General features: G+C 38.3%; 2 protein-coding genes and 1 long non-coding RNA gene across 4 annotated transcripts; 2 read left to right on the top strand and 1 right to left on the bottom strand.

The window, feature by feature from the left end:
- The first annotated feature begins 4,279 nt into the window (after positions 1-4,279).
- On the top strand, positions 4,280-6,025 carry LOC133717578 (uncharacterized). Its single transcript, XM_062144300.1, has 5 exons — positions 4,280-4,535; positions 4,786-4,838; positions 4,920-5,117; positions 5,308-5,547; positions 5,749-6,025. Exons 2-5 carry the CDS (start codon positions 4,797-4,799, stop codon positions 5,815-5,817), a joined length of 549 nt encoding a protein of 182 aa, XP_062000284.1. The 5' UTR covers positions 4,280-4,535; positions 4,786-4,796; the 3' UTR covers positions 5,818-6,025.
- An 842-nt stretch (positions 6,026-6,867) lies between these two features.
- LOC133717579 (uncharacterized) lies at positions 6,868-12,755 on the top strand. The gene is made up of 8 exons (XR_009849756.1): positions 6,868-7,144; positions 7,433-7,566; positions 8,713-8,805; positions 9,610-9,649; positions 9,812-9,889; positions 10,834-10,900; positions 11,109-11,408; positions 12,273-12,755. It is a non-coding gene; the product is annotated as an uncharacterized LOC133717579 (long non-coding RNA).
- Positions 12,756-13,955: 1,200 nt separating this feature from the next.
- On the bottom strand, positions 13,956-16,388 carry LOC133715850 (uncharacterized). Of its 2 annotated transcripts, none has more exons than XM_062142525.1 (4): positions 15,757-16,388; positions 15,468-15,677; positions 14,802-15,305; positions 13,956-14,594 (listed from the first exon to the last, which is right to left on the bottom strand). In XM_062142525.1, the coding sequence occupies exons 1-4, from the start codon at positions 15,814-15,816 to the stop codon at positions 14,484-14,486; spliced, it is 885 nt and encodes a 294-aa protein (XP_061998509.1). In that variant the 5' UTR covers positions 15,817-16,388; the 3' UTR covers positions 13,956-14,483. The 2 variants fall into 2 exon arrangements, with proteins under 2 accessions (XP_061998509.1, XP_061998510.1); XM_062142526.1 differs by having other exon boundaries at positions 13,959-14,594; positions 14,829-15,305.
- Between the last annotated feature and the right edge of the window lie 7,098 nt (positions 16,389-23,486).

Below are 23,486 nucleotides of genomic sequence, written 5' to 3'. Positions count from 1 at the left end.
TTCTCCATCGCGGGCCAACTCGCAACTGATCCCGGTTGCAGCTTAGTGAACCAGGTGAAGGCAGACCCCGATAAAGAAGTAGCGAAGATGTTACACTTCAGATTGTCATCGTTCTGGTACTGGCCACACTGTACTCGAAACCTAACCAAATGGGCCGCGGCATTTTCGACTTCCTCTCCCGAGAAAGTAGAGAACGTAATGTTCTTATATCCCCTAGGATAAGGTGTCTGTGTAATATGCGGTGGGAAGGGCCCCTGGTAAGACTCCTCCAGGTTAGGCCTCTGGTTCGCGGCCCTGATCATTGCTTCTACCTCCTCTCTCCTTATATATCTTGGATCAAGAGGAGGTGGGTGAACCACTGTATCATCAACTGGCCAGATCAGCGGTGGCGCCTGTGAGGTCTGATTAACCAAAGATATGCCGCCTCCATGGGTCATTTTGTGTTGGGTTAACGTCTGCGACGTAAAACCCACTGCTGGCTGACCCTTTGTGGTTGCGATGACCTTCGCTGGACTTTCAACCCGGTCGGTACCATAATGGTTTGCTGGAGGTGGATCGTGGTGCACGTATTCAACTCCGTCGCTGTCATATTGGGGAAACATGCTATGATCAACAAAGGCCCCTTCATTGATTTTCAAAGTCCTGGTCCCTTGCATGACTGATGACGCGGCGTTGTTCTTCCCACCTGTTGCCAGAGTAGTTTCTTTACCTCTGACTGATGCGGCAGTAGCGTATGTGGCTGTACTGCCGCTGTTTGCTTTTTCTCGAGCATTTGGTGGTATGTACTTGCCAGATATGGGGGACTGACCTAGAGAGCCTAAAATGGCGCTAGGATCTCCCAGTGTTTTATGTAGAACCTCTTTGGCCTGATCGAGGTCAGCCTTCTGCATGGCCACCTGGGTCGCGACGTTGGATCATTCTTTGCGAATCGTCGTGACTTCTGAAGCGATGTGTTTGCTTGCGACCAACAGCTCTTCGTGGTTCTTCTGCATTTTTTGGTTCATGCCATCCAATTGCCCTTGTGTTTGTTGTGCCCCTAGCTCAAGCCTCTTGACCGAGATCGTGAACTCATCAAGCCGTCGACGGTCCTCTGCAAGGGCTTTTTCCATCTTCTCATGGTATGCAGCAGAATTCTGTTGAAGGATATTAAGCCGCTCTTCTATGGTCGCATTTTCTGGAACGAGAATAGGCACAAAGTCAATAGTTGTAACTGCGCTCGCGGCTACCTGGGTGATGCTAGACGTATCGCCAGCCTGATTAGGCTGGGCGGTGGGAACTTTCTCGCCTTCAGTAGTAGGATGTTGATTTCCTCCTCGTTCAGTTGACATCTCTGTCGATGGAGGATGGGGACAAAATCTTTGGATTACTTGTTCTTCAGATAGACCACGACAGTCTGCACGTGAGTGCGGTCTGTAACTGGAGGTCTTATGTTTCGGGCAGTTAACGTAAACCTTTTGATAAGGGTTTGCGCTTGACTTCCCAATGGCTTTTGGAAGTCTGAATTGAACGTAGCTGAATTCAATAAGACACTGTGAATCAAGGTTTAGACGTGCGGCCCAAGTATAGTCGCCTAGACACAAACTTTCTTTCAAATCCTTTGGGCAACCTTACTGAAATGGCCAGGTGGGGGAGGGCGAACAAAAGAGGCAGAATCCATTTTGGCATGAACTACTCCCACATAGTGGTTTAGATCCATTTGTATGCACTTCTGGATTCAATAACCTGTTATGAACGTTGTCCCCTTTCTAGACACCATTTCACATAGGCTATACTTACTAAGATGAGAAAGATCATAAGTGTGAAGACAGTTCAACAAGTGTTAATAAAAACCGCCCTTAACCTTAAGGGACCTGAATTAGGCACCAATAAGGAGTTTAGGTCAATATTAACAAAAGAGACTTCACCTATTCCGTTATGATTCACAACCCCTTACTAACCTCAACTTCTTAATAGTGGTGTGATTTACAGCTCACAGTAGGTCCCACTGGGCGTGCCAAAATGTTTGGCTCCAATTTTGCTGCAGCTGGTCAACAGTCTCTTTTCTGCGTAGACGTGCCAGCACAGTTCGGGTGCGGTCGTTGGGGGTGTCCCTTGACCTGACTTCTTTTGAGCGACTGTAGACGAGGAGAGCACCAACCTCGTCGCAGGATTCTTTGTGCCTCGTGCTAGAGGACTTTGTCTTGTGTCACCAAGTCGATACTCAACGTTGTAGGTTAAGCAGAGCGAAATCACCGGGAAGTAGAGAGAACTTGCTAAAGCGTGACTTTAGCTTGGTTGGTTTGCGAGGGCGTTACCCTTGCTTGGCTGGTTCCGTAACCGTTGTGGTCGTGGTACTACAATCAGCTCCCGAGGAGACTAGGACCGAAGTACGTTGACAGAGGGTTTGGTGGCACTGAAAGTCGGCTTCTGAGAAGACTAGGACTAGGAGTGTGATCACCGGTAAGAGAAAGAGAAGGAGAGGAGTTGCTCTTAGAGAGGTTTGCTCTAGAGAGACTTAGATCATCTTAGAGATGTATTGATGTTGTCAATTGTGTTTCATTGTAACCTCTATTTATAGGCTACCATGCCAAAGTGTTTAGCATTATCATTAATTGGAGATCAGAAATGATGAATTTTGGAGATAAGGAAGCATAATTGGAGATAAAGAATGATGAATTTCGGAGATAAGGAGATAAGGAGGCATAATTGGAGATAAGGAATGATGAATTTTGAAGATAAGGAAGCACTTTCGGCTCCTTTATTCTTTCAATTATATCTCCATCAAGTATTCAGATTTTGACCGTGACTTCTTCATAACAAATGTTCCACTATGAGTGTAGATCATCCTGGTCAAATTTCAGAACTTTTGGTATAGTGGTTGGGCCGAAAACGCTGCTGGACCTCTTACAGGTCCAGTTTTCCAGTTTTGCTTCTGCAAAAGATTGGACTGATTGTTTGAAGGCCTTCCACTCAAATATAGCTCTGGCACTCTTCATACGAAATGATCCTTGGGATGTCTAGATTTAATTTGGACAATTTCAGCTCATTTGAATTTCATTTGGTTAGTCTTCCGCCCCTCCTTCCTTGTTTAGCTCGGTTTCTCCTAGCCGAAGTAGGAAAATGTGCCAAAGTTGACTTTTCATGCTTCCATGCTTCCATGCTTCCATAGTAGGCTTTATTTAGCCTCTAAATATATATTTCGAACTTGTCGACAATATATAGCTTGAGCCATTGACATTGGCTCAATTTCTCCAAGACGTGCCTTGTCAGGCCAAAATGCTCATTTGGGTCCAAACACTGGGCAGCCCTGCAAACCGATCACCGGCGACTCCACCGGACTGCAGACTGGCTTCGCTGACCCCTGGCCTCTGTCCGGCAACCCGCGTCGCGCCGTCGACGCTTGATCTAAGCAGGAGGAGCGACGTTCGCACTTAATCTGGGTTGGGGACGTCCGCTCTCGAACGGCTCCGTATATATATATATAGGCACACACATATATACATACATACGTATGTTTTTCTCCGAAATTAATTACTGTAAGAATTCTAATTAAATTACTTGAGTAAAAACTTAAATGTAGATTAAGTTATTTATTATTTGAAACTAGAGAATATAGGCCCGGCCTGGCCAGGGTAAATGAGGCTTACCCAGATCGACCCAAAAAAACCCGCAAGACTAGGTTTATATGCATGGGCTTAAATCTTGAAATTTATAATAAAACTCAGCCCGACCCGGCCCGTCATTATGTAAAAATATTGTAAGGTCCGGCCCAAACCCGCTACTGATGGCCCGGCCCGTTGACAACCCCTAGTTCCAACTTCACATAATGAAAAACCCGAACCAAAAAGCATTAATGCGCTTCGGTTTCGGTTATGGAATTTTTTTTTGAAAACCCGAACCATCCTAGCCCTAGGTGAACATACTCGGAATCTAAGAATATGTTAGAATTAACCACTTTTGTAGATCCAATGACATCCTTAAGGCCTAGAGATTAACATCAATATATGTCTCTTCTCTCCTCTGTTAGTTGTAGCCCAATACATCTTCTCTCATCATTTTTTTTTCTTTTCTTTTTATGTTTGTGGGTCTTAACGGCTTTCACTGACCAATTTTTTGTTAACCGGTATTAATAGGTTTCAATGAATAATTGATTAGAAAAGAATTTAAAAATAAAATGGGCCGTAGCGGTCTTAACAAGTTCCAACGTACAATCCGCAAATCCATTGAGCTCGACCCGTTATGACTTGTAAACTTAACAGGCTATAATGGGTTTGAGCCCGTTAAATCCGCCCGTGACCGCCCATGTATTATTTATCTTCTCTTATCTGTTTGTAGTAGCCCAATTATATCTGTTAGCTGTACTTGCTCACGACGGACACTTGGGACTCCTCCCTCCCTCCCTCTGACAACCACCCATCGATCCCAAACACTCCTCACCGCGGCCACCACCTCTAACCCGACCCGGTCCCGAATCCCAGTAATCTTGTTCCGGATTCAGCTGATAGACGCCAAGAACTGGGCTTCAAGTCCCATCCGGGTGTGCGACCGACAACGAGGTATTCGTGTATATCTATTGAAACGCCGCCGTAGGAGCATTTCTTATTCAATTTAGGTTTTTCAGTGAAACCAAAACGAACCCCCAAGCTCATCGAGTCGCACAAAGCAAACTTCCAATTTCAATTTCTCTTATCAGCTTCTAGTCTTTTTCGCTTTAAATTTGCGGTTTCGATTGGAATTTTGATCGAGTTCGGCTATGGTTTCCTTTTTTGTTTTTATGCCTTTAATTGTTTTTTTGTGGTCAAATAGGTAGGTGCAGGATGTCAAGCAGGAACGAAGAAGTTTTGAAGCTTAAAAACAAGGTTTATCATTATATATGATTATATGTAATTAGTATCACTCTTGAGTACTTAGTAACTGATGCAATGCAATGTTTGCGGCAGATTATTGAATGCCAAGAGGAAACGCTGCGGCTATTGCAGGAGAAACAGGGGTGGCCTGCCAAATCTAATCTTATGGAACAGACAAAAGAAAGAGCTGTAGCTGACTTGACAAGACAATCGACCGAAACATCTGAATTTGAGAAGGAACTCATCGATCTGTACAAGGCCTTGAAGCGTGAGGAGAAGTCTGAAACCAATGTAAGACTTCCTTGTTGAAGATTCCTAGATCAATGTATGATATATGTTGATAATATAAAAATTATTTTTGTGTTCTACTTTAGTCACTCTATCAGCAATCTCTCACGCTAAATTTGCTTTAGGATTCTTTAAACACACACACATATATGTTTTGGTGTGTTTGAAACAAAAAGGAAAGCTTTGTTTGCAGCTAAAAGATATTTTTGACGCGATGCAAGCTTCGCATGAGGAATATAGGACAGCTATGGAAAAACAGCTGACAGAAGTAGAGTGTTCGTTGGATACTGTAGATAAGAGATTGTCAGTGACGCTAGAAAATCGCGTAGAGATGGAGAAGAGACTAGAAAATCTTAATGTTTTCTGTGAGGCTGTGTATTCTACTCTCAAATCGAAGAAGTCTAACGGTGTCTCTCTTGTCAAAGAAGCTCAGGTGATATATTGTGGCAATATCATTTGTTAAGATTAAGTTCAAGTTCATGAGTCTGTAAAATCTGTCTTTACTCTCCCTCTCATTGCACATTCTTCTTGATATTCTTCTTGATTTTTATTTTTTATTTATTTCTTTCTTTTTAAGAATGGGAGGTTCCTAAATGTGGTACGGCTGACTTTCTTATTTTTTTTATTGGTGAAGCTTGATCATCCTGGTGGACAGAATGGACCCAAAATGCGAAAAAGTAGAGGGTCGAAGAAGTCTCAATAGGAACCTTTGCTTAACATAAAATAATGAAGACCTGTTTGGGCTGTTGGCTGTGAGTGGAACTTGTTTTACATTTAGGAGTTCAGTTGTTTCTTATGTTTCTAAGACATAGCTCGATGTTCAAACTATTCATAAGACTTTTATCTCTGCCCTCTTGACATTGTTTAAACTACACTCTGGTTTCATATGTTTATTTTGGTTATTCTCTCTACCTTAGTTTGGTTAATTCTTCAAATGATTAAAATTGGTCCTGAATAGCTGCATTTTAAGCCTCTCAGTTTATTTCAGTAAGCTAGGCAAAGCAGTTGAAACTCTTATGGAATAATCCAGAATTGCACAACGAACAACAACGTGGGTGCCTTTGTAACACCATTCAAGAAGCTTAGATAGTCATCAGGTTGAAGATTAAGGGGGGAAAAAAAAACGAAGAAGACCAGGCCAAGGGTCTATTATTCGGGTCAGCAGAAACGGGCCTTTACTCTCTTGGGAGAGAGAAGCCCAATGATTCAAGCGTTGCGGGCATATTTCACAAGCAAAAAGGCAATAAGAAAATTGAGAGGAAAGATAAAAGTGAGAGAAACCAACGTTTACAGTGATTAGAAAACATGAATAATATTTTTAGTCAACTATGTATCCAATACCAAAGCAAGTCAGAATCTCATTCAGCCTCAGCTATCAACCTGAATACTAATACGAGCATCTGCAGGGAGTGGTATACAAGTATGTATGTCATGGCATCTTCAGAAATAAAGTTTCCCCCAGTTCTACAAACCGGATTGCTGTAGCCGTTTCTTTTTGTTTTCTCAATAACTTGTTCATGTAGTGATAGAGGGATCGATCGCTCTCTCTCTCTCTCTCTCTCTCTCTCTCTCTCTCTCTCTCTCTCTCTCTCTCTCTCATCGTTCTCCATGTCTATCCACCCCTGAATCAGAGGAGGTGATTGAGGTTGCGAGTTCCGGCAGCGATCGGAGGCACCTGATCGATATTCATGAGATTGCTTGTCTTTATGCGGCCTCACAAGTATACATTCCTTTTTCTAGTTCTGCATTTCATGAGGGGTGTCTCCAATTTATACTATTTTGTTTACTCAGACACAAAGCATCTTGAAGTTTCTGAATTTTTAAATGCAAAAGAGCCAGATGTTTTACCTTTGAAGTGGATTTGCAGGATTTGTGAAAGGTTGTCTGTACCTGCGTATAGCTTCTGGTCTTCTAGTACCAGAAGCCAATCTGTTTCTGCATTTGGAGGATTTGCTTTATGTGGTTAAAGCCAAACCCCATGATCGCAGGATGATGTGTGACTCACCGATTGTGCAAACTAAGTTGAGCGAGTAAGGCTGCATTCTTGTTCTTTGTAGTTACTCTTTCTTGTTTTAGTTACATATGCAGGGGATCTCTGAGCTTTTCCTTTTTAATGATTTCTTCTTTGTTCTTTGGTTGCATTTTGCAGAAGTGATTCTCTCTGTAAATATTCTCATTCTAGCATCTCATATAATTTTATGGATACCTATTCTATATGTTCTAATCTTTTTAGTCTATTTTTCTTGAGACATTTTCATTGACATTTATACTTTAAAGACTACATTCTTAATGTTTGTTTATATTTTTTTTAACTGTAGATGGTCATTTGCAGGTTAAAGATTTAACTGAGCAGTTTCCAGCCGCTACACCCCTTGCTTTGGTACTGAAACAGTTCTTGGCAGATCGTAGTCTGGATCAGTCTTATTCTGGTGGCTTGAGTTCCTACTGTTTGGTGAGTAATGCTGGAACACCTCTCGTCGGGCTTAATGTAATTAAATTATATCAATGCTTAGTTTTTAAATTTAACCATTTTTCAGTAGGGACAAAAATGGTGTCAAAGGTGATATAGAGTTTTAAACATTGACTGAACATTATGCCTGATCAAAGTATACTTTTCTTCCTTCCAAAATATATATATATATATCTATATATATATATATATATATATTATATGTACTTTGCTTTAATACTTATTCTTTTGCTGGTCAGTAGTGGACTTGATATATCAACTCATACAATTAGATATGTAGTGTTGCCACAAAAAGGTACCAAATCATTGAGGGTTTATCTCAGATTTTAGATACCGTGATGCTTCATCAATCACCAATTTTTGACAAAGTTGAGCAAGCTAGTCTATTAACAACTTTTGTGGTTGCAAAGAGGGAAATGATACTGCAGCTTGATTTCTATTGAAGTCTCTGTATTGCTTTACAATTCTGACTGAGGATAGGTTCGCAAAGTTCTGTCCATCTTGAGTTGATTTCAAAGACCAGGAACAAAGGGAACTAAGACTGCTAAAATTCCATTCTTTATGGAACTGATAACCTGTTTGACTAGGCTGTAAATATTATATCACGAGTTTTGGGCCACAACCTAAGCATTGTCTTTGTGATACGTACTTATTCAGTTGGGGATAGGGCATATTCTAGTTGGAAAGGATGTTTAAGTTCACATATTCTAGTTGAAAAGCAAATGTAATTGGTAGCTGAAAAAATAAAAATGAAGTTGGGGAGCCAAGTGCTATGTGTGAATTGGAGAGTTTTTTTTTGGTTTAGAAAGTTGATGATAAATTAGAACCAGCCCTTGGCTATGCATGAAGTGTCACTTGATTCCCTACTCATTTTTAGGAAGCATGAACATGTTATATTTTCTGGAGCAGTTTAAGTAACTTGGAGCCTACAGTAATAATGGCTTTACTAACCTGTTGTTCTCTCTTAGTGGAGCATTGCATGATATAGTTTTGCATTTGAAAGTTTGTTGCTTATTCTTTTAGTCAGGTCTTTGATATTATTTTCAGACATATTTTCTGGTAAGAAAAATGCAAAAATTCAACAGGTACTCTATGTTTCTTTAACTTGCTGTTTCACTCTTATTGTAGGTACTACTAATTGTGCGTTTTCCCCAGCATGAGTGTCTTCTTGGCCGACCTATCAACCAATTAATTTCATTTGCCACGTTATATATTTGTCTCGTAAGTATGCATGGTTTCTGTTGGATGACAATACATCATACTAGCATTTATAATCTTCTCTTTCGTAGACATAGTAGGATATTTTGTACATTTATAGTTTTTCCATGGATCATAATACGATTGTACTGTGGTTTCTAACTCTTTTTGTTGTAAAGGGTGTGAAGCTATGTGTTAAAACTTAAAACATGTATTTAACTACAGAAACAAGAATAAGTATTGCATATTTAAAACCTTAATTAAAAATTAGAGAGTAATGGAATTTATATGCGTGGTGTCAACCAATTTCTCTCTGCTGTATATTTTAATTTGTTTCCCGTCTTGCATTGGGCCATGGGCTTTGCTGCCATAGCATAACTGTAGTTGCCTAGGTGAATGCTTGTTTGATTCAATAGTGGGGAATTTTTTCACTAAACAAAAGGGATATTTCAGAACTTTACGCTGTCTTGAACCGGCTTTTGCCACACCAATGTAAGTAAATACACCAAAATATAGAAATCCACAATTCTTGTAGTGATAGAGTTTTGATGGGCTGTAGACACCGGGACCAGACTGCTTTTATGGACCCTATCCACCCAAAAGAAATAGCACTGAGTAAAGATTCCAGATATATTGTGCAATGCTGGAAATAGTATTCCATGTCCTGATAATTTTTCTCCTGTCTTGTTCTGGTGAATTTCATGTGGCTGGGTTTAGTTTGAAGTTCCATTTCAACTTCAGTACTTTCTGTCCTTTTCTGTTCCACATTTGTGCCAATGATTATTACTAGATTGCTTTTGCTTAACTGCTATACTAATGATCTTGCAGGACTTCGGAGACCTTCTGATGAATTTCTTTATTTTTTTGGGTAAGCCAATTGCTGATAACGATTTCTTCTGGTTTATTTATTTATTTTTCTATCATTCATAGTGCATTGATTTAGCTTTACACTGATGATAAGCCTACTTTGTTTTTTATAATACAGGCATTAAATGGCTATTGTTTAACATTTGATCTTTTTCTTCCCTAGGAATGTTTTTGATCCTCGGCAAATGTGTATTTCCGTACAGGGAAAGGGAGTTTATATAAAGAGGGAAAGAGGTTGCAGGTAATGATGGCATCCTTTGCTTTCTTATCTGTGCATGACATATGGATTTCTTGACGTCCACTACTTATATCTTGTTTGTTTACTCCATGTAGCATTGACCCCATACACATTCATGATCCCCTTTTTTGGACTAATAATGTGGGACGCAATTGCTTTTGGATACATCAATGTATCATGGTAAACTGTGTTATTTTTTGGTTGGGTTGTCATGATATTTGCTGATCAATTCCCAATTAGTTTGTGCGAAAACCTGATGTTTGTTGAGAGAAAACTGCTTAAATAAACAATTGCAGTTGTCTGTAGTCTTTACTGATGAATCAGTATATTTCACACGAGTCCACATGTTGAACTGGGTATCATATGTTGAATGTTATCAAAATAATGTGAGGATTCTGGAGGATTTTGGCTACTGTTTGCACATGGAAGTGCTAAAACCTTTATTAGTAGGTCTATAACTTAATATCTTCTCTCTGGGTACCGTCCCTAATTGGGTGATTTCTTCCCCGACTCTTTCGAAGATGGTGCAGTGTGTGCAATTTCCTTTGACTCCGTTTCAAGGATGGGGAGGTATACCCCGTCTGGAGACTGGCCCAATTCTTCACATATATGTACATACATTTTTATTTTATTTTATTATATAAAATTTACTAAATACTAATGAAACCCAAGTCTAACACTTTAATTAGCTGCCTTTTCATTTCTCTGTCAATATTTTGATTATCAGATTTATAGAATGATGTGTGTGTGTGTGTGTGTGGGCGTTTTCAGAAGCTTAATTCTATTTTGGAGAATGAGCTTGCTTCTATTTTACAGATTTCTTAAGAAGGAAATGGATTTGAGCTGTTGAGTTCATAGATGCATTAATTGCTGGTGCTTGAGTGTAGTTGCCCTCATTCTCCCTTATTTGTTGACTGACATTATAACTTCTCTTGTTGCTAATGTAGGTTTTGCACTGCTGGGCTTCCTAGTGATGTTGTTGAAGTTGGAGAAATGTCTTTCCATCTTCATAATGTAAGTTTTGTTCTTTTCATGTTTACATTTACATCATTTTGACATGTATAGTCACTTGTAGTTATTGGTTATATAGATTGGAATAACTTTTCAACTTCAAACACAGTTCACTAAGAAAATGATCTCTAATTTTATATACACGATGTTATAATGGTAGTTATAATTTTATTTGGTTGCCAACTTCACACATAAATTGTCTTTGATGCAGTTTCTTTTGCTCTCAAGAAGTTGGTTCATGGAAAGTTGATTTCAGAAGCATCCGAAGATGGAGAAGAAGCATGCAATATAAACCTCCCTGATATTTGTGGTGGGCTAAAACTTTCGAACTGGTAGCCAAGTTCTGCTATGGGGTGAACTTGAACTGACTGCTTCAAATGTTGTATGCCTGCGATGTGCCGCTAAGCACCTTGAAAGGACTGCAGAGTATGGGGAAGGCAATTTATCCTAGTCTTCTGAGGAGAGTTGGCTGCCCATCGCTAGCATCGTTTTCTGCATTATTTATATCCAGGTACAATAGTCCTCTCTGTTATTCTTTTTAGCTAGTTCAATATGTGTATTATGTGCATCTTGCAGAAACTAAGTTGTACTTTAATGATAATGAATACTCATACAAGTGAATAAAGTTTGTTGCCTTTCGGTTTCTGTGTTATTGGAAAGAAAGAGAGGAAACTATAGAGATTAGGCTCATTTCCGGCAATGATTTGATTCAGCTTCTGAACTTGTTCGAATATTATGATTCTTGAAGAGAAAAGAATAGGGTTGTTCCACATTCTAAATTTAGGAACTGAGCTTATTAATAATTTTAGAGAAACTATTACAAAAAATTCAATTAGAGTTTGCTATAGAGGACAGAAGGTGGTGAACTTGGAGTTTTAATACTTCAGATCTAGAAGGGGCATAACAGGTTTTCAGAAGTGATCTTATGGAAACTTGAAATTATATTTTCAGAGACAGATTTTTCATTATTACCGGGTAGCATATTCTCTGGTTTATGTCAATTGATAGGTGATCAGGGTTTTAAAAATGTTCCTCGATTTAAAATGCAAGCCTAACCAACTAGCTCATTAAATCGATAGAAAAAATTCTGTAATCTCATGAAGTGAAGGAACTCAATTGTCGAGAGAGTGACAATTTATAATGCATTAATTTAATGGTAATTTCTGAGAGACCATTTATTATTCTAGAAATTAAAATCCCAAAATTGCAGCTCAAGGGTTACTTTGTCTTGACTGATAATGAATGCATTGAACCAAAATGTGAATATTTGTATGTGTGTGATTTAGTAATATGCTAATACTCCTTTCAATTCCTCTGCATCCTCTTCCTTCTTGTCATTTTATTATTTGATGTTGGTAACTCTATACATATGCAGGCTTGAAGAGGATTGAGCTCTGTGCATTTGGAACCAAAATCGACGATACCAGCTCATTGGCATCAAATGATCATGTCAGTAGATTGCTTTCTTCCCAGGCCTTGATTCAATTAACTGACAAAAGATCTCTTCTTTTGTATAGTTTTCTTCTTATTGTTGCTACCCAAAATTTCTGGCAGAGACCTCCGGTGAGCTTAGTAATTCAGGGGAGAAGGTTTCCAAACCAGATATGGTCTCGATTATTGTTATTTTCGAGTTCTAGGTATTTAGTATGCTACTAGCTTATGATGTTCGAGCACTAGCTTTACTAATGTTCTTGTGTCTGACATGTCTTGCTGCCATATATATATATATTTTCTATTGGAATCTTGCTGCCATGTTGCATGGAAATTTTTTGGAGATGTCAGAAATTCCTAAGTTTTTCCTAGCATCGCTTTATTTTAATTTTTGGTGGTTACTGACTATGGCTTGCTGGATACATCTTAATAGGGGAGACAGAGGGCCGGTGGATGGGACATAAAGAAGTTTGCTGGATTTGCTCTTTCGGAGTCAGGGAAGTGAAGAAGAGTTTTCTTCGCTTATGATATTTGTTTTTATGATTGATATGCTTATGCATTTATTGAAATTTATTGACGTGGAATTGCACGCCAAGAGTTTTTAGCTTTGTAATCTGTAGGACTGTCGGGTAGTGAAATTTTAGACAAGCATATTATAGAAGTTGAAAGAGCTTCATCAGTTGAGGAAAGAGCAAGAAGATGCGCTCATTGTCCATTTTGCATGAGTCCAGAAACAATACAAAATTAATCCAATAAATTAAATGCATTCCCAAAAATCCAAATCCTCAGAAAAAACAGAAGTCTCTCTAGCTTTGACAACTCATTTCAATCCCACCACCAGTTTTTCTCTCCCTCCCAAAATCCAGAGCCTTCTTCCCCTTTCACTCTGTTTTTCAAAAAAAAAAAAAAATTAACACTTGCAACACCATTCAAGAAGCTTAGATCGTCATCAGGTTGAAGATGAAGAAAAAAAGAGGAGGAAGACTTCTGATCTGCTAGGCCACTCCCTCACAAGGAGAAATGCCAAGGACTCGCTTGGAAGAGAGAAGTCAGAAGCCCAATGCTTAAGTATAACATGGCATCTTCAGAAATACAGTTCTCGCCTGTTCAATAAACTAAATTGCTGTGCTCGTTTCTTTTTGTTATCTCAATTACTTGTTCATGTAGTGATGTAATAATAGGGGTTCTACGATTAACTCAAACCACAGACGCATCTCCGGATCCTTCTATGTTCTAATTCTCATGATTCTGCACTCACTAAACGCTAGAGTACGACTTCTCTTAAATTCAATCCAGAGGTAATTGTATCCATGTGGAAGATCCTCCTTTTTTTTTTTTCTTCCCCTCCTTGGGATCAATTCTTTATTTAAAAACTGCTTACCCTGCCAACTTATAAATAGAAACGAGGGCGGTCACGCGCAAAGACACATATTTAACCTAGAACTATCAGTAAACAAGCTTGATTCTTTCAATAGTAAGAAAAATATTATAAGAAGGGTTCTGCTTTTGTACAGCGATTTTATATTTGTAATAATTTTCAAATGCATTTATAAATTATCTTCCTAGAAATGCTTTTACAAGGTTTGCACTATGTCTTCAACTCCCCTCATAATGCATTAAAAAAATAGCTTCACTTTAAATAGTTGCCAAAGGAAATTTAAAATCGGCTGAAATGAATACTATACATGCAACTAAACCTTGTCAATAAGAATACAATATCAGTAACATATGTCTACGAGAGGGACTTCAAAATTTCAGACAATTATTACCTGAAAAGCAGGACAGTAATTCGAAACCCCAGACACGAGCAAGAAGTTCATCATCTTCAATCCAGTCCCTGAATAACCACAATTACTAAGAAACAAATCTCCTGAACATATGCTATTTACATACAAAATTGATACACAGATAGAGAGAGCGTGAAGGGCGAAGGCAAATTCCAGAAGACTATCCTTGGATATAATTCAATTTATTCCGCATACATAAGAAACATTAGGCCAACCAACAACACTAATCATCCTCCACCATGCAGTACTTCTATGTACAATCAGGGTAAACAAACTAAAAATCCGAAATTCTTATGTTATGAGAAGGTTCAATGTTCTCAATGTCCTCCTTGCCTTGTCTTCCCTCTAGAGTCAAACCAAACAGGTCCTCATCTTTTTATGTTATGATCAAGTCCCAACTCCCAAAGCTTCTTTCCTATTGAGGCTTGGCTAGGATGTTCAGACTCGTCGTCCTCTCTTCCTCTTACACGATGTTTATGCTTCACCAGTAAAAAGAAAAATCACATCAGAAAGTCACTTGAGCCACTTCAAAAACTGACTTGTTAGTTTGTGAAAAAACCAAAAACATGAAAAATGAGGAAGAGAGAAACTGCAGATACTTGAGAATGGCCTAAAAATAAATACTGATACACTAAAATAGAGTCATTTTGCACAAAATATTGAACTCAGAACACAAACTATATCACCTTAGCATCCTTGTTGGCAGAACTTACGTTATAGATAAAAGAACCATTGGCCTCTGTCTTTTTTCTCAGGAAGACGTTAAAATTTTTTGACATTGCAGCAAAAATTGGAGATATAAAATCAACCCCGGCAAACATCTCATTTTGCTTCTGAGCAGAACCCGGTTGTAGAACAAAATGCACATACTTTCTTAACAGTTCACAATCATCATTTTCAGTCCTGCGTTTGTCAATATATGCATCATAGTGGACTCGGAGCAAGTGTTTTACATCATCAGTGATCTTTGAATATTTCACACAAGTCTTAAGAAAAGCAAATAAATTGTCCCGTTTCTCAATTATCTCTGAATGTAGCTTGTCCAGCTTATCTCTCTCTGCTTGTGAGCACTTATTTTTCTTTTCTAATTCAGCACGCAATCTCTTTAACTTGTCATTGGCATTGGCTGATCGTGCTCCCATATAAGGCATTTCACCATTAGCATGAAACTCATTGAATGCCTTCTTTAGCTGCCAAAAAAAGCATCAAACCAGGGACTTAAAACTTTAGATGTGAAGCATATTTAGCATCAGAAATTGCAGGTGGGAGTGACTCAACTAGCATGACAGTCATATATACATTTATCAGCCTACATTTGAACTTAAAGGCCAAATGGGTGACAGAAATCGTACCTGACGTAAACTCTTCTTTTTGGTCTCCAAGGCCTCCTTGAGTGGCTTCTCTTTTTTTTCAAATTCAGATCTTGCGCACAAATTCGCCTCTATTTCAATTCTGAGCTTTTCTTCTACTTCTTCTTTTTCCCGCATCACAAGTTGCTCCTTGATCATCCAGCTCTCTTTCTCTCTCAGGAGCTGCTCCCTTTCGAGTTGGCATTGAGAAAGCTGACAATTAAGCACCAGTTAGAATGCAATGCAGAATATCTGGTAATATATAGAGAATACCATTAGTAATAGTGCAAACCTTCTCTTTAAGCTTGAAAACCTCTTCGTCCATGGTGCCTGCCTCATCCGCCGCCAACATCCTTCCCCTATTTTCTATAAAACCCTAACTAAAACTTTATCAAAATGCCTAATTGAACAGAAGAACGAAAACCCTAGCCTGAACTTGATCCGAATTCCAATATCACGCTGATTTGAATCCCAATTCTGAACCAAAATCGTGGCCGTGACGCAATCTGATTTTCTATAACTGAAACCACTTCGCCGGACGTGAATCGGAATTCCTAATTCGGGCTAATCGGACCTTCAAGTCCCAAGTCCAGCCTCTTTAGTTTCTGTGCTAAGCGCCGATCACTCGCGTCCTCTTTTACATTTATTTTTGGGAAAAATTCCCTTTTACTTACAAATACAGCAACTACGCCCATGAAAGGCAACTTAGAAGGTTGGGCCCAAAACTGGAAACCCAACACAATAATTGAGACAAACAAATCTGGCTCATTCGATCTATGTTTTGGGATGGTAAAAATCCCCATAGGGTATTCAGTCTCATAAATTCAGGAGAATTCCGGTGATGGGGACGGAGATCCTGAATATTCATTGTCTTCGATCATGTGAAGCATAGTGTGGAAATATTCTTTTCTTAATGATGTCTACGAGGTTACGAAAGAGTCGAGATAATAATGTCTAAAAGTTCAACAATTAAAAAAGAGTACCAGTCTAGATTTTTTTTTTTTTTTTGAACTCCACGTTTGATGGGACTCAAACAATATGACCTCCCAAATGAAATGTCATTGTCATTATCTTACTACCCCACAAAAACAGTCTAGCTTCCTTTCAAATGGACTTGGTCATGACCAAATGAACTTTACTCAATCATTATTGAATGTAAATCAAAGGAGTCATTCTAATGAGGACCACTAAAATGAGGACTAGTTGAAGACTTTTGTGTGCGACCCACTTTTCGATCATATTTTCGTAAATCAACCGTTAGATGTTTAGATATTTATGTGTAGATAATTTATGCAATTTTTCAGTTAAAAATTGAAAATCATTAAAACATTTATAATCGTGATTTATCAGTAATGAATATGTATAGTTCATGTTTGACAGATATGTTTCGTCCATTGATTTGATCTAGTTCGATACCTTAACAATTAGCAACTTGGATGAAAAAATTTAGAAGTGATATATTCATGCATACATAAATATCTAATAATTGATTTGCCGTAATGTAATTGAAAAGTGGTTCTCCCAAACCATTGATTAGAAAGTCCTCAACTAGTCCTCATTTTAGTGGTTCTCATTAAAATGGCCCTCTATAAATCAAATAGTTGAAAACAAAACAACTCAATTTGAAAATAATTTTCTCCACCATTGAATTTACATCCAAGGAAGCAAACAGAAGAAGAGAGACTAGCGCAGAAGCAAGCAGCTACATCAATTGAATTTGAAGAGACTAAAGCCACTCAACAAAGCCAAAAGACTGCAAAGGTTTCCAAAGTTTCAAAGGCTCGTTATGCTTCAAATGGGAAAAAAAAAATGAGCTCAAGTTTTCAGTTAACTCAAATTTGTGTTGTTGGAATTTGGACGTTGGAACAAGTTGTGGTTTGGTACTTTGGTTGCAGTCTTGAGTTTTTGACAATTTGATCAAACAACTTGCAGAGTCTTGTAGATTTGTGGTTTGTGGATTGTTAGAATTTTCAGATTTGTTATATAACTCAGGTTGCAAAATTTTCATATTTGCCATTTGTGGATTGTTAGAATTGCATATTTGAAAATGAAAATGGGATTATGCACAAGTGCATATATCTCAAACAGTCAGGCTGCATAAGTGCATAACTGCATTGATCAGTGTGCATTTGATAATGTGATTTTGTGCTTTTTTTTATGCAGGTTTGGTCTTTCATGTGTTGCTTTGGAGCTGCTAGTCCGGTCTGCTTGCTGTGCAACTGTGGTGCTTAATTGCTTTGAAGAGTGTAGTGGCCAGTTGTTTAACAGTTTAACTTGTTTTAGTTTTTTCCTTTTCTTTTTTTCTGGTTTCAAGTTCTTCGTTTGCCACGTACCTGGATAATGGATGATGGATGACGTAATTTGTTTCCCAAGTTCTTTGTTAATCAGTTTGGTACTTTGAGAGTTTGAGTCTTTGACAGTTTCATAATTTGCTTATCAGCTTGGTACTTTGAGTTTGAGTCTTTGACAGTTTGATGACTTTGATCATTTGGTCATTTCATTCATTTGACTCTCAGTTTGGTTGCTTCTTATTTGATCATTTCATCATTTGCTTCTCATTTGTTGTACTTGAAATGGTCAATTTTGGCCTCTTTGAGTTGCCCAGATTGTAAGTAATTGGAGATGAAAATCTGAAAATATGGTTAACATAGTCCTAGTTTTGGAGTCGGCATAACCGAACCGTAAGAAAATGGCTCAAGTCCTTGTCCGTACCAAAAAACATTGATCCAGTTATGTTACGGTTCTAGAATTTTTTTTGGAAAACCCGAACCGTTATAGCCCTAGCTGGACATACTAGGAATCTAAGAATCTATTAGAGTTGATCATCTTCGTAGACCTAATTCTTAAAGCCCTGAAATTCATCCCAACATATGTCTCTCCTCTCATCTATTAGTTGTACTTGTAAGGAAGAGAGGAGACACTTCTAGACTCGCTAATCGCTATCCACATCTGCCCACACTCTTCCTGTTTGGGGTCCAATATGAGAATGCTCAAATCAAATGAAGAATTGAGTAAAATTTGAAAGAAAAACTGGATGGGTAAATTCCTTCAATGGTACCTGAGGTATGGTCAATTGGACATTTTGGTATCTAGTCTTTAAAAGAGGACAATTTGATACCTAAACTTATACTCCGTTTGACACTTTAGTACTTCTATTAATTTTTCAGTTAAATATAAGGGTAAAATTGACATTTAGAATATATAGACAAAAACAAAATAAAAAAATATGAGTTTTGTGGGTTGATGGCCATTATTCATCGTTTTATGGGTATGAATTAGTTCTTATGGGTTATGTTGAAGGTGAAATAATAGTAATTGTGATTTGAACACCCACGAGATTAGTCCATCGAAAGTAGTCTTCTGAGTGTTCAAATCACAGCGATTAAATTTTTTAAACATAAAATTCAATTATGTCATTTTTAACATAACCCAAAAGCATGAATTCATGTTCATTCTCTCAAAAAAAAAATGTTCATTTTCTCCCAAATGACCCAAATGATAAAGACCTAGGGCTGATGGTCATCAACCCACAAAACTCATGTTTTAATTTTTTTAATTTTTATACATATATTCAAAATGTCAATTTTATTCTTACATTTAACTGAAAAAATTGACAAAAGTACCAAGCTGTCAAAATGAGCCTAAGTTCAGATATAAAATTGTCATCTTTTGAAGACTAGACACCAAAAGTGTTCAAGTGACCATACCTCAGGTATCATAAAAGAAATTTACCCAAACTGAATTTCATATATTAGATAGATTCATAATTGGGTACAACCGAACCCCGAATAAGCCAAGAGAAAATCTACAGCTGTACTACTCACGGCAGGAGATCAGCACGTGTCTGTTAGCCAAAGATATCTACCAATAGTATTTTCTACTAAGATAGTTAGTAGGTAATGGGCCTGGTGGTCACTGGTCACAAACCCAGCGTCTGCATGGCGGGGCTTCCTCTTCTCGATTCTCTCTTATTTGCTTCTCTCCCATCTAAAGTGAATAAAGTTTGTGTTGAATGGCTTGAGAAGTCAAGCTCAGTATGATTGTATTTAGGGAAATTTGATTCTACACCCAAATTCACACACCCCTTTTAGAATAAACCCATCCATAAGAGTGTTTTAATATACACCCAAACCAATTAATTAGGTTTATTCAAAATAAAAAAACCTAATAAATAGGGTAAATATTAAAACCCAATGTTGTTAAGAATTACTGAGGCTGCCATTATCAAATTCCCCATTCACCTATTAAATAGGATTAATAGTCAAAATCATCTAGCAAATATTATGGAGTTTGATTGACGTTATTGTTGGTATTACCTTCATTTTAGGTTTTTATCAGTACTTAATTTGAGGAATATTTTATTTATTCAATTAGAAGGGCAAAAAAGTCAAACTAAAAAATGTGAAAAATGTTAATTATAGATTTAAAACCTATAAGGAATGTTCAATTATGTGAATTGGGTGTAGATTAAAAGAAAATATAGGGATGGGTTTTTCTTAATAGGAGCTTTGTTTTTTGGGTTTTTATCTAATTTTCTCTTGTATTTATAGTTGTTTACAAAGTCCTAGATGGTTACAATATCAAAACTGAAATCAACTCTATCATAACAAATAATATTCTAGAATTCAAAAATACAAGATAAGAAGGATGAGATAAGGAACAACTTCAATTTGAATTTGAGTCATTTGAATGATATGGTTTATCATCCCCCCGCAAGCTGACTGAGCGGGCAACCACAGGAAGCTTGGAAGCCAATAGCTTGAAACGAACTGGAGATAGTCCTTTCGTAAATATGTCAGCAAGCTGATCTTGAGTGCATATGTAATCAACATCGAGTTCTTTTCTGATGACTTTTTCTCTGACATAGTGGTAGTCTACCTCAAGATGTCTTGTACGTGCATGAAAAAGTGGATTAGAAGCTAGAGAAATGGAGCTAATGTTGTCACACCAGATTTTGGGACATGTAAGAGATAGCTGCAAGTCTTTGAAAAGAGAGCGAAGCCAAGAAATCTCAACTGCCGTGTAAGCCAATTGCCGATATTCAGCCTCAATGCTTGAGCGAGATACAGTACGTTGAGTTTTAGAACTCCAAGAGATGATGTTTTTGCCAAGATACACACAATATCCTCCGGTAGAGTGGCGATCATCCGGATCTCCAGCATAATCTGCATCAGAAAAAGCAGTAATGGAGAGAGAGCTAGGGTGATAGAATAGGCCGTGAGTGGGAGTGTGTTTCAAGTAACGAAGAATTCTTTTAACTGCAACCCAATGGAGTGTAGTTGGTCGATGCATATACTTGCAGACTTGATTGACAGCAAATGCGATGTCAGGTCTTGTCAAAGTAAGATACTGAAGAGCTCCAACAGTGCTTCGGTACTGAGTTGGATCTGAGAGTAAGGTACCCTCATGAATACTAAGGCGCTTTCCACTTGCTGCAGGAGAAGAGAGAGGTCTGGCATCTAACATGTTTGTGCGTTTCAAAAGATCAGTGACATACTTTGTTTGAGTGAGAGAGAGGCCATGTGACTTCCTTTGAACTTCAATTCCAAGGAAGTAATGTAATGGACCAAGATCCTTCATTGAAAACTGTAGGTTTAGTTGATGAATGAGAGTATCAATATGAGCTGAGCTGTTTCCAGTAATCAATATGTCATCAACATAGATAAGTAAGAAGACAGTAATGTTTCCATCCCTGTATATAAATAGAGAGTAGTCTGCCTTGGACTCTTCAAAGCCAAGTTCTATCAAATAATCAGAGAACCTCTGAAACCAGGCTCTTGGAGCTTGTTTTAGGCCATAGAGTGATCTAACCAACTTGCACACATGAGAGGGAAAGTTAGGATCAACAAATCCTTGAGGTTGTCGCATGTACACTTCTTCAGTGAGATATCCATTCAGAAATGCGTTCTGAACATCGAGTTGGCGTATAGGCCACTTGTGATGAACGGCAAGAGCAATGATAAGTCGAATGGTAGTATGCTTGATGACCGGGCTGAAGGTTTCAGAAAAATCAACACCTTCTTGCTGGTGAAACCCGTTTGCGACTAAGCGAGCCTTATAACGCTCAATACTACCATCTGCCTTCTTTTTAATGCGGAACACCCACTTGCAAGGGAGAATATTCATAGTGGGATGAGCTGGAACAAGCTTCCATGTACCACTTTTCTGTAGTGCATTGAATTCAGAACTCATGGCACTTCTCCATTGAGCATGCTGCACTGCTTTGCTAAAACAGGTTGGTTCAACTTCACTGATATTAATAGAAGCATTCAGAGCATATTTTGGGTTTGGCTTGAGAGTCCCGGTTTTGCTTCGCGTGACCATATTATGTTGGGAAGAGGAGTTAATCAACGATGGTGCTTGGTGAGGCGGTGGGATGGGTGGATTATTATGAGGAGAGTTGGTGATGATTGAAGTGGTATTTGAAGTTGCATGGTGAGTGTTTGGAATATTGGACGTAGAGATAGGAATAGATAATTGTGGAGGATTATAAGGAATTATGGCTAGAGTGGGAGAGTTGGTATTTGGTGTATTTGAATTAAGAAGTGGGCTAGGAGGGCTACTGTCAGGTAGTGGAGAAGTGTTATTAAATGGACTTGCAGAAGATGTAGGGGAATTAACTAGATTATTGGGAGGCGGTGAGGATAAGGATGAAATTTGGTTAGGCGGTGGTGAAGGTAACGAAGGGGATAAGGTAGATTTAATAGGAGAATTTAAAGTGGAGATAAGATAAGGAAAGGAGTTTGAACCTGTGTCTGGTGAGGTAGAGGACGCTTTCGGAGATGTGAGATTGACTTGTTGGAAAGGAAAAGAATCCTCGTCAAATACGACGTGTCGAGAGAGATAGACTCTGCCTGTAGAGAGATCAAGGCAACGATAACCATGGTGTTGGAGAGAATAACCAATGAAAACACATAGTTTGGATCTAAGTTGGAGTTTATTAGTATTGTAGAAACGAAGATTAGGAAAACAGCTGCATCCAAAAACACGAAAAAAATTATAATTTGGAACGCGATCAAAAAGTTTTTGATAAGGTGACACAAGATTAAGAACACGAGAAGGAAGTCTGTTTATGGTGTAGATAGCAGTGTTAAAGGCATCGACCCAATATGAGGAAGGCATATGTGAGTGAGCGAGTAAGGTTAGACCCATTTCGACAATATGTCGGTGTTTACGTTCAGCCATTCCATTTTGTTCAGGATGTTTTGGACAAGAGAACTGAAGACCGATTCCATGAGTGTCAAGAAAAGATTTGAGAGCATTGTTTTTAAATTCCCCACCTTCATCAGTTTGCAATGTTTTGATTTTGTATGACAAAAGATTTTCAACATAGGCTTTGAATTTGACAAATATCCCAAGTAATTCTGATTTTAAACGCATTGGAAATAGCCATGTGTATCGAGAGAAGTCATCGACAAAGATCAAATAATACTTGTAACCACTATTAGATAAATATGGAGAAGTCCATACATCAGAATGTAACAATTCCAATGGAAAATGAGAAATTGAATTTGATGAAGTAAAAGGTAATTTGTGACTCTTTCCAAGAGGACAAGAATTACAAAATTTGATCCTAGACGTGCCCGAGGGAGGCAGACATTTATTTGAAAGCAAATTTGATAAAATAGAACTAGCTGGATGTCCTAAGCGAAAATGCCAAACTGACGACGAAGCTTGAGTGCCATAGAGAGCAAACAGCCCTGGATTATTAGCTGAGGTCTTGGAATTGAGACGAAAAGGATAGAGACCGTTCTCACATTCACCCCGAAAAAGCGTCCTCTGGGTATGAAGATCCTTCACAATAAAATAAGAGGGATAAAATATGAAGTAACAGGAATTGTCATTAGCAAATTTATAAACAGAGAGAAGGTTATAAGAAGCAGTAGGACAATGTAAGATATTGTTAAGATGAAAGGAAGAAGCGGGAGAGTGGAGACGAGAAGAGCCTATATGAGAAATAGGTAAGGGAGAATTTTTACCAGCACCATCAACATGATCAAGACCATGATACTCTGTCGGATT

Source organism: Rosa rugosa, chromosome 6 (genome assembly GCF_958449725.1).
Source record: "Rosa rugosa chromosome 6, drRosRugo1.1, whole genome shotgun sequence".
NCBI classification, from domain to species: Eukaryota; Viridiplantae; Streptophyta; class Magnoliopsida; order Rosales; family Rosaceae; genus Rosa; species Rosa rugosa.
The sequence above is the reverse complement of the archived record's forward strand: the minus strand, read 5'-3'. Positions and strand labels throughout refer to the sequence as shown.

Bases quoted from the DNA above. Each gene is read 5' to 3' on its own strand.
- LOC133715850 (XM_062142525.1), bottom strand. From the start codon at position 15,816: ATGTTGGCGGCGGATGAGGCAGGCACCATGGACGAAGAGGTTTTCAAG. The intron at 15,306-15,467 runs GTACGATTTCTG...TTTTTTTGGCAG, and splicing joins AAAAGAAGAGTTTACGTCAG to CTAAAGAAGGCATTCAATGA. The intron at 14,595-14,801 runs GTGATATAGTTT...TTACTGGTGAAG, and splicing joins CTGCCAACAAGGATGCTAAG to CATAAACATCGTGTAAGAGG.
- LOC133717578 (XM_062144300.1), top strand. From the start codon at position 4,797: ATGTCAAGCAGGAACGAAGAAGTTTTGAAGCTTAAAAACAAG. The intron at 4,839-4,919 runs GTTTATCATTAT...TGTTTGCGGCAG, and splicing joins TTTTGAAGCTTAAAAACAAG to ATTATTGAATGCCAAGAGGA. The intron at 5,548-5,748 runs GTGATATATTGT...TTATTGGTGAAG, and splicing joins CTCTTGTCAAAGAAGCTCAG to CTTGATCATCCTGGTGGACA.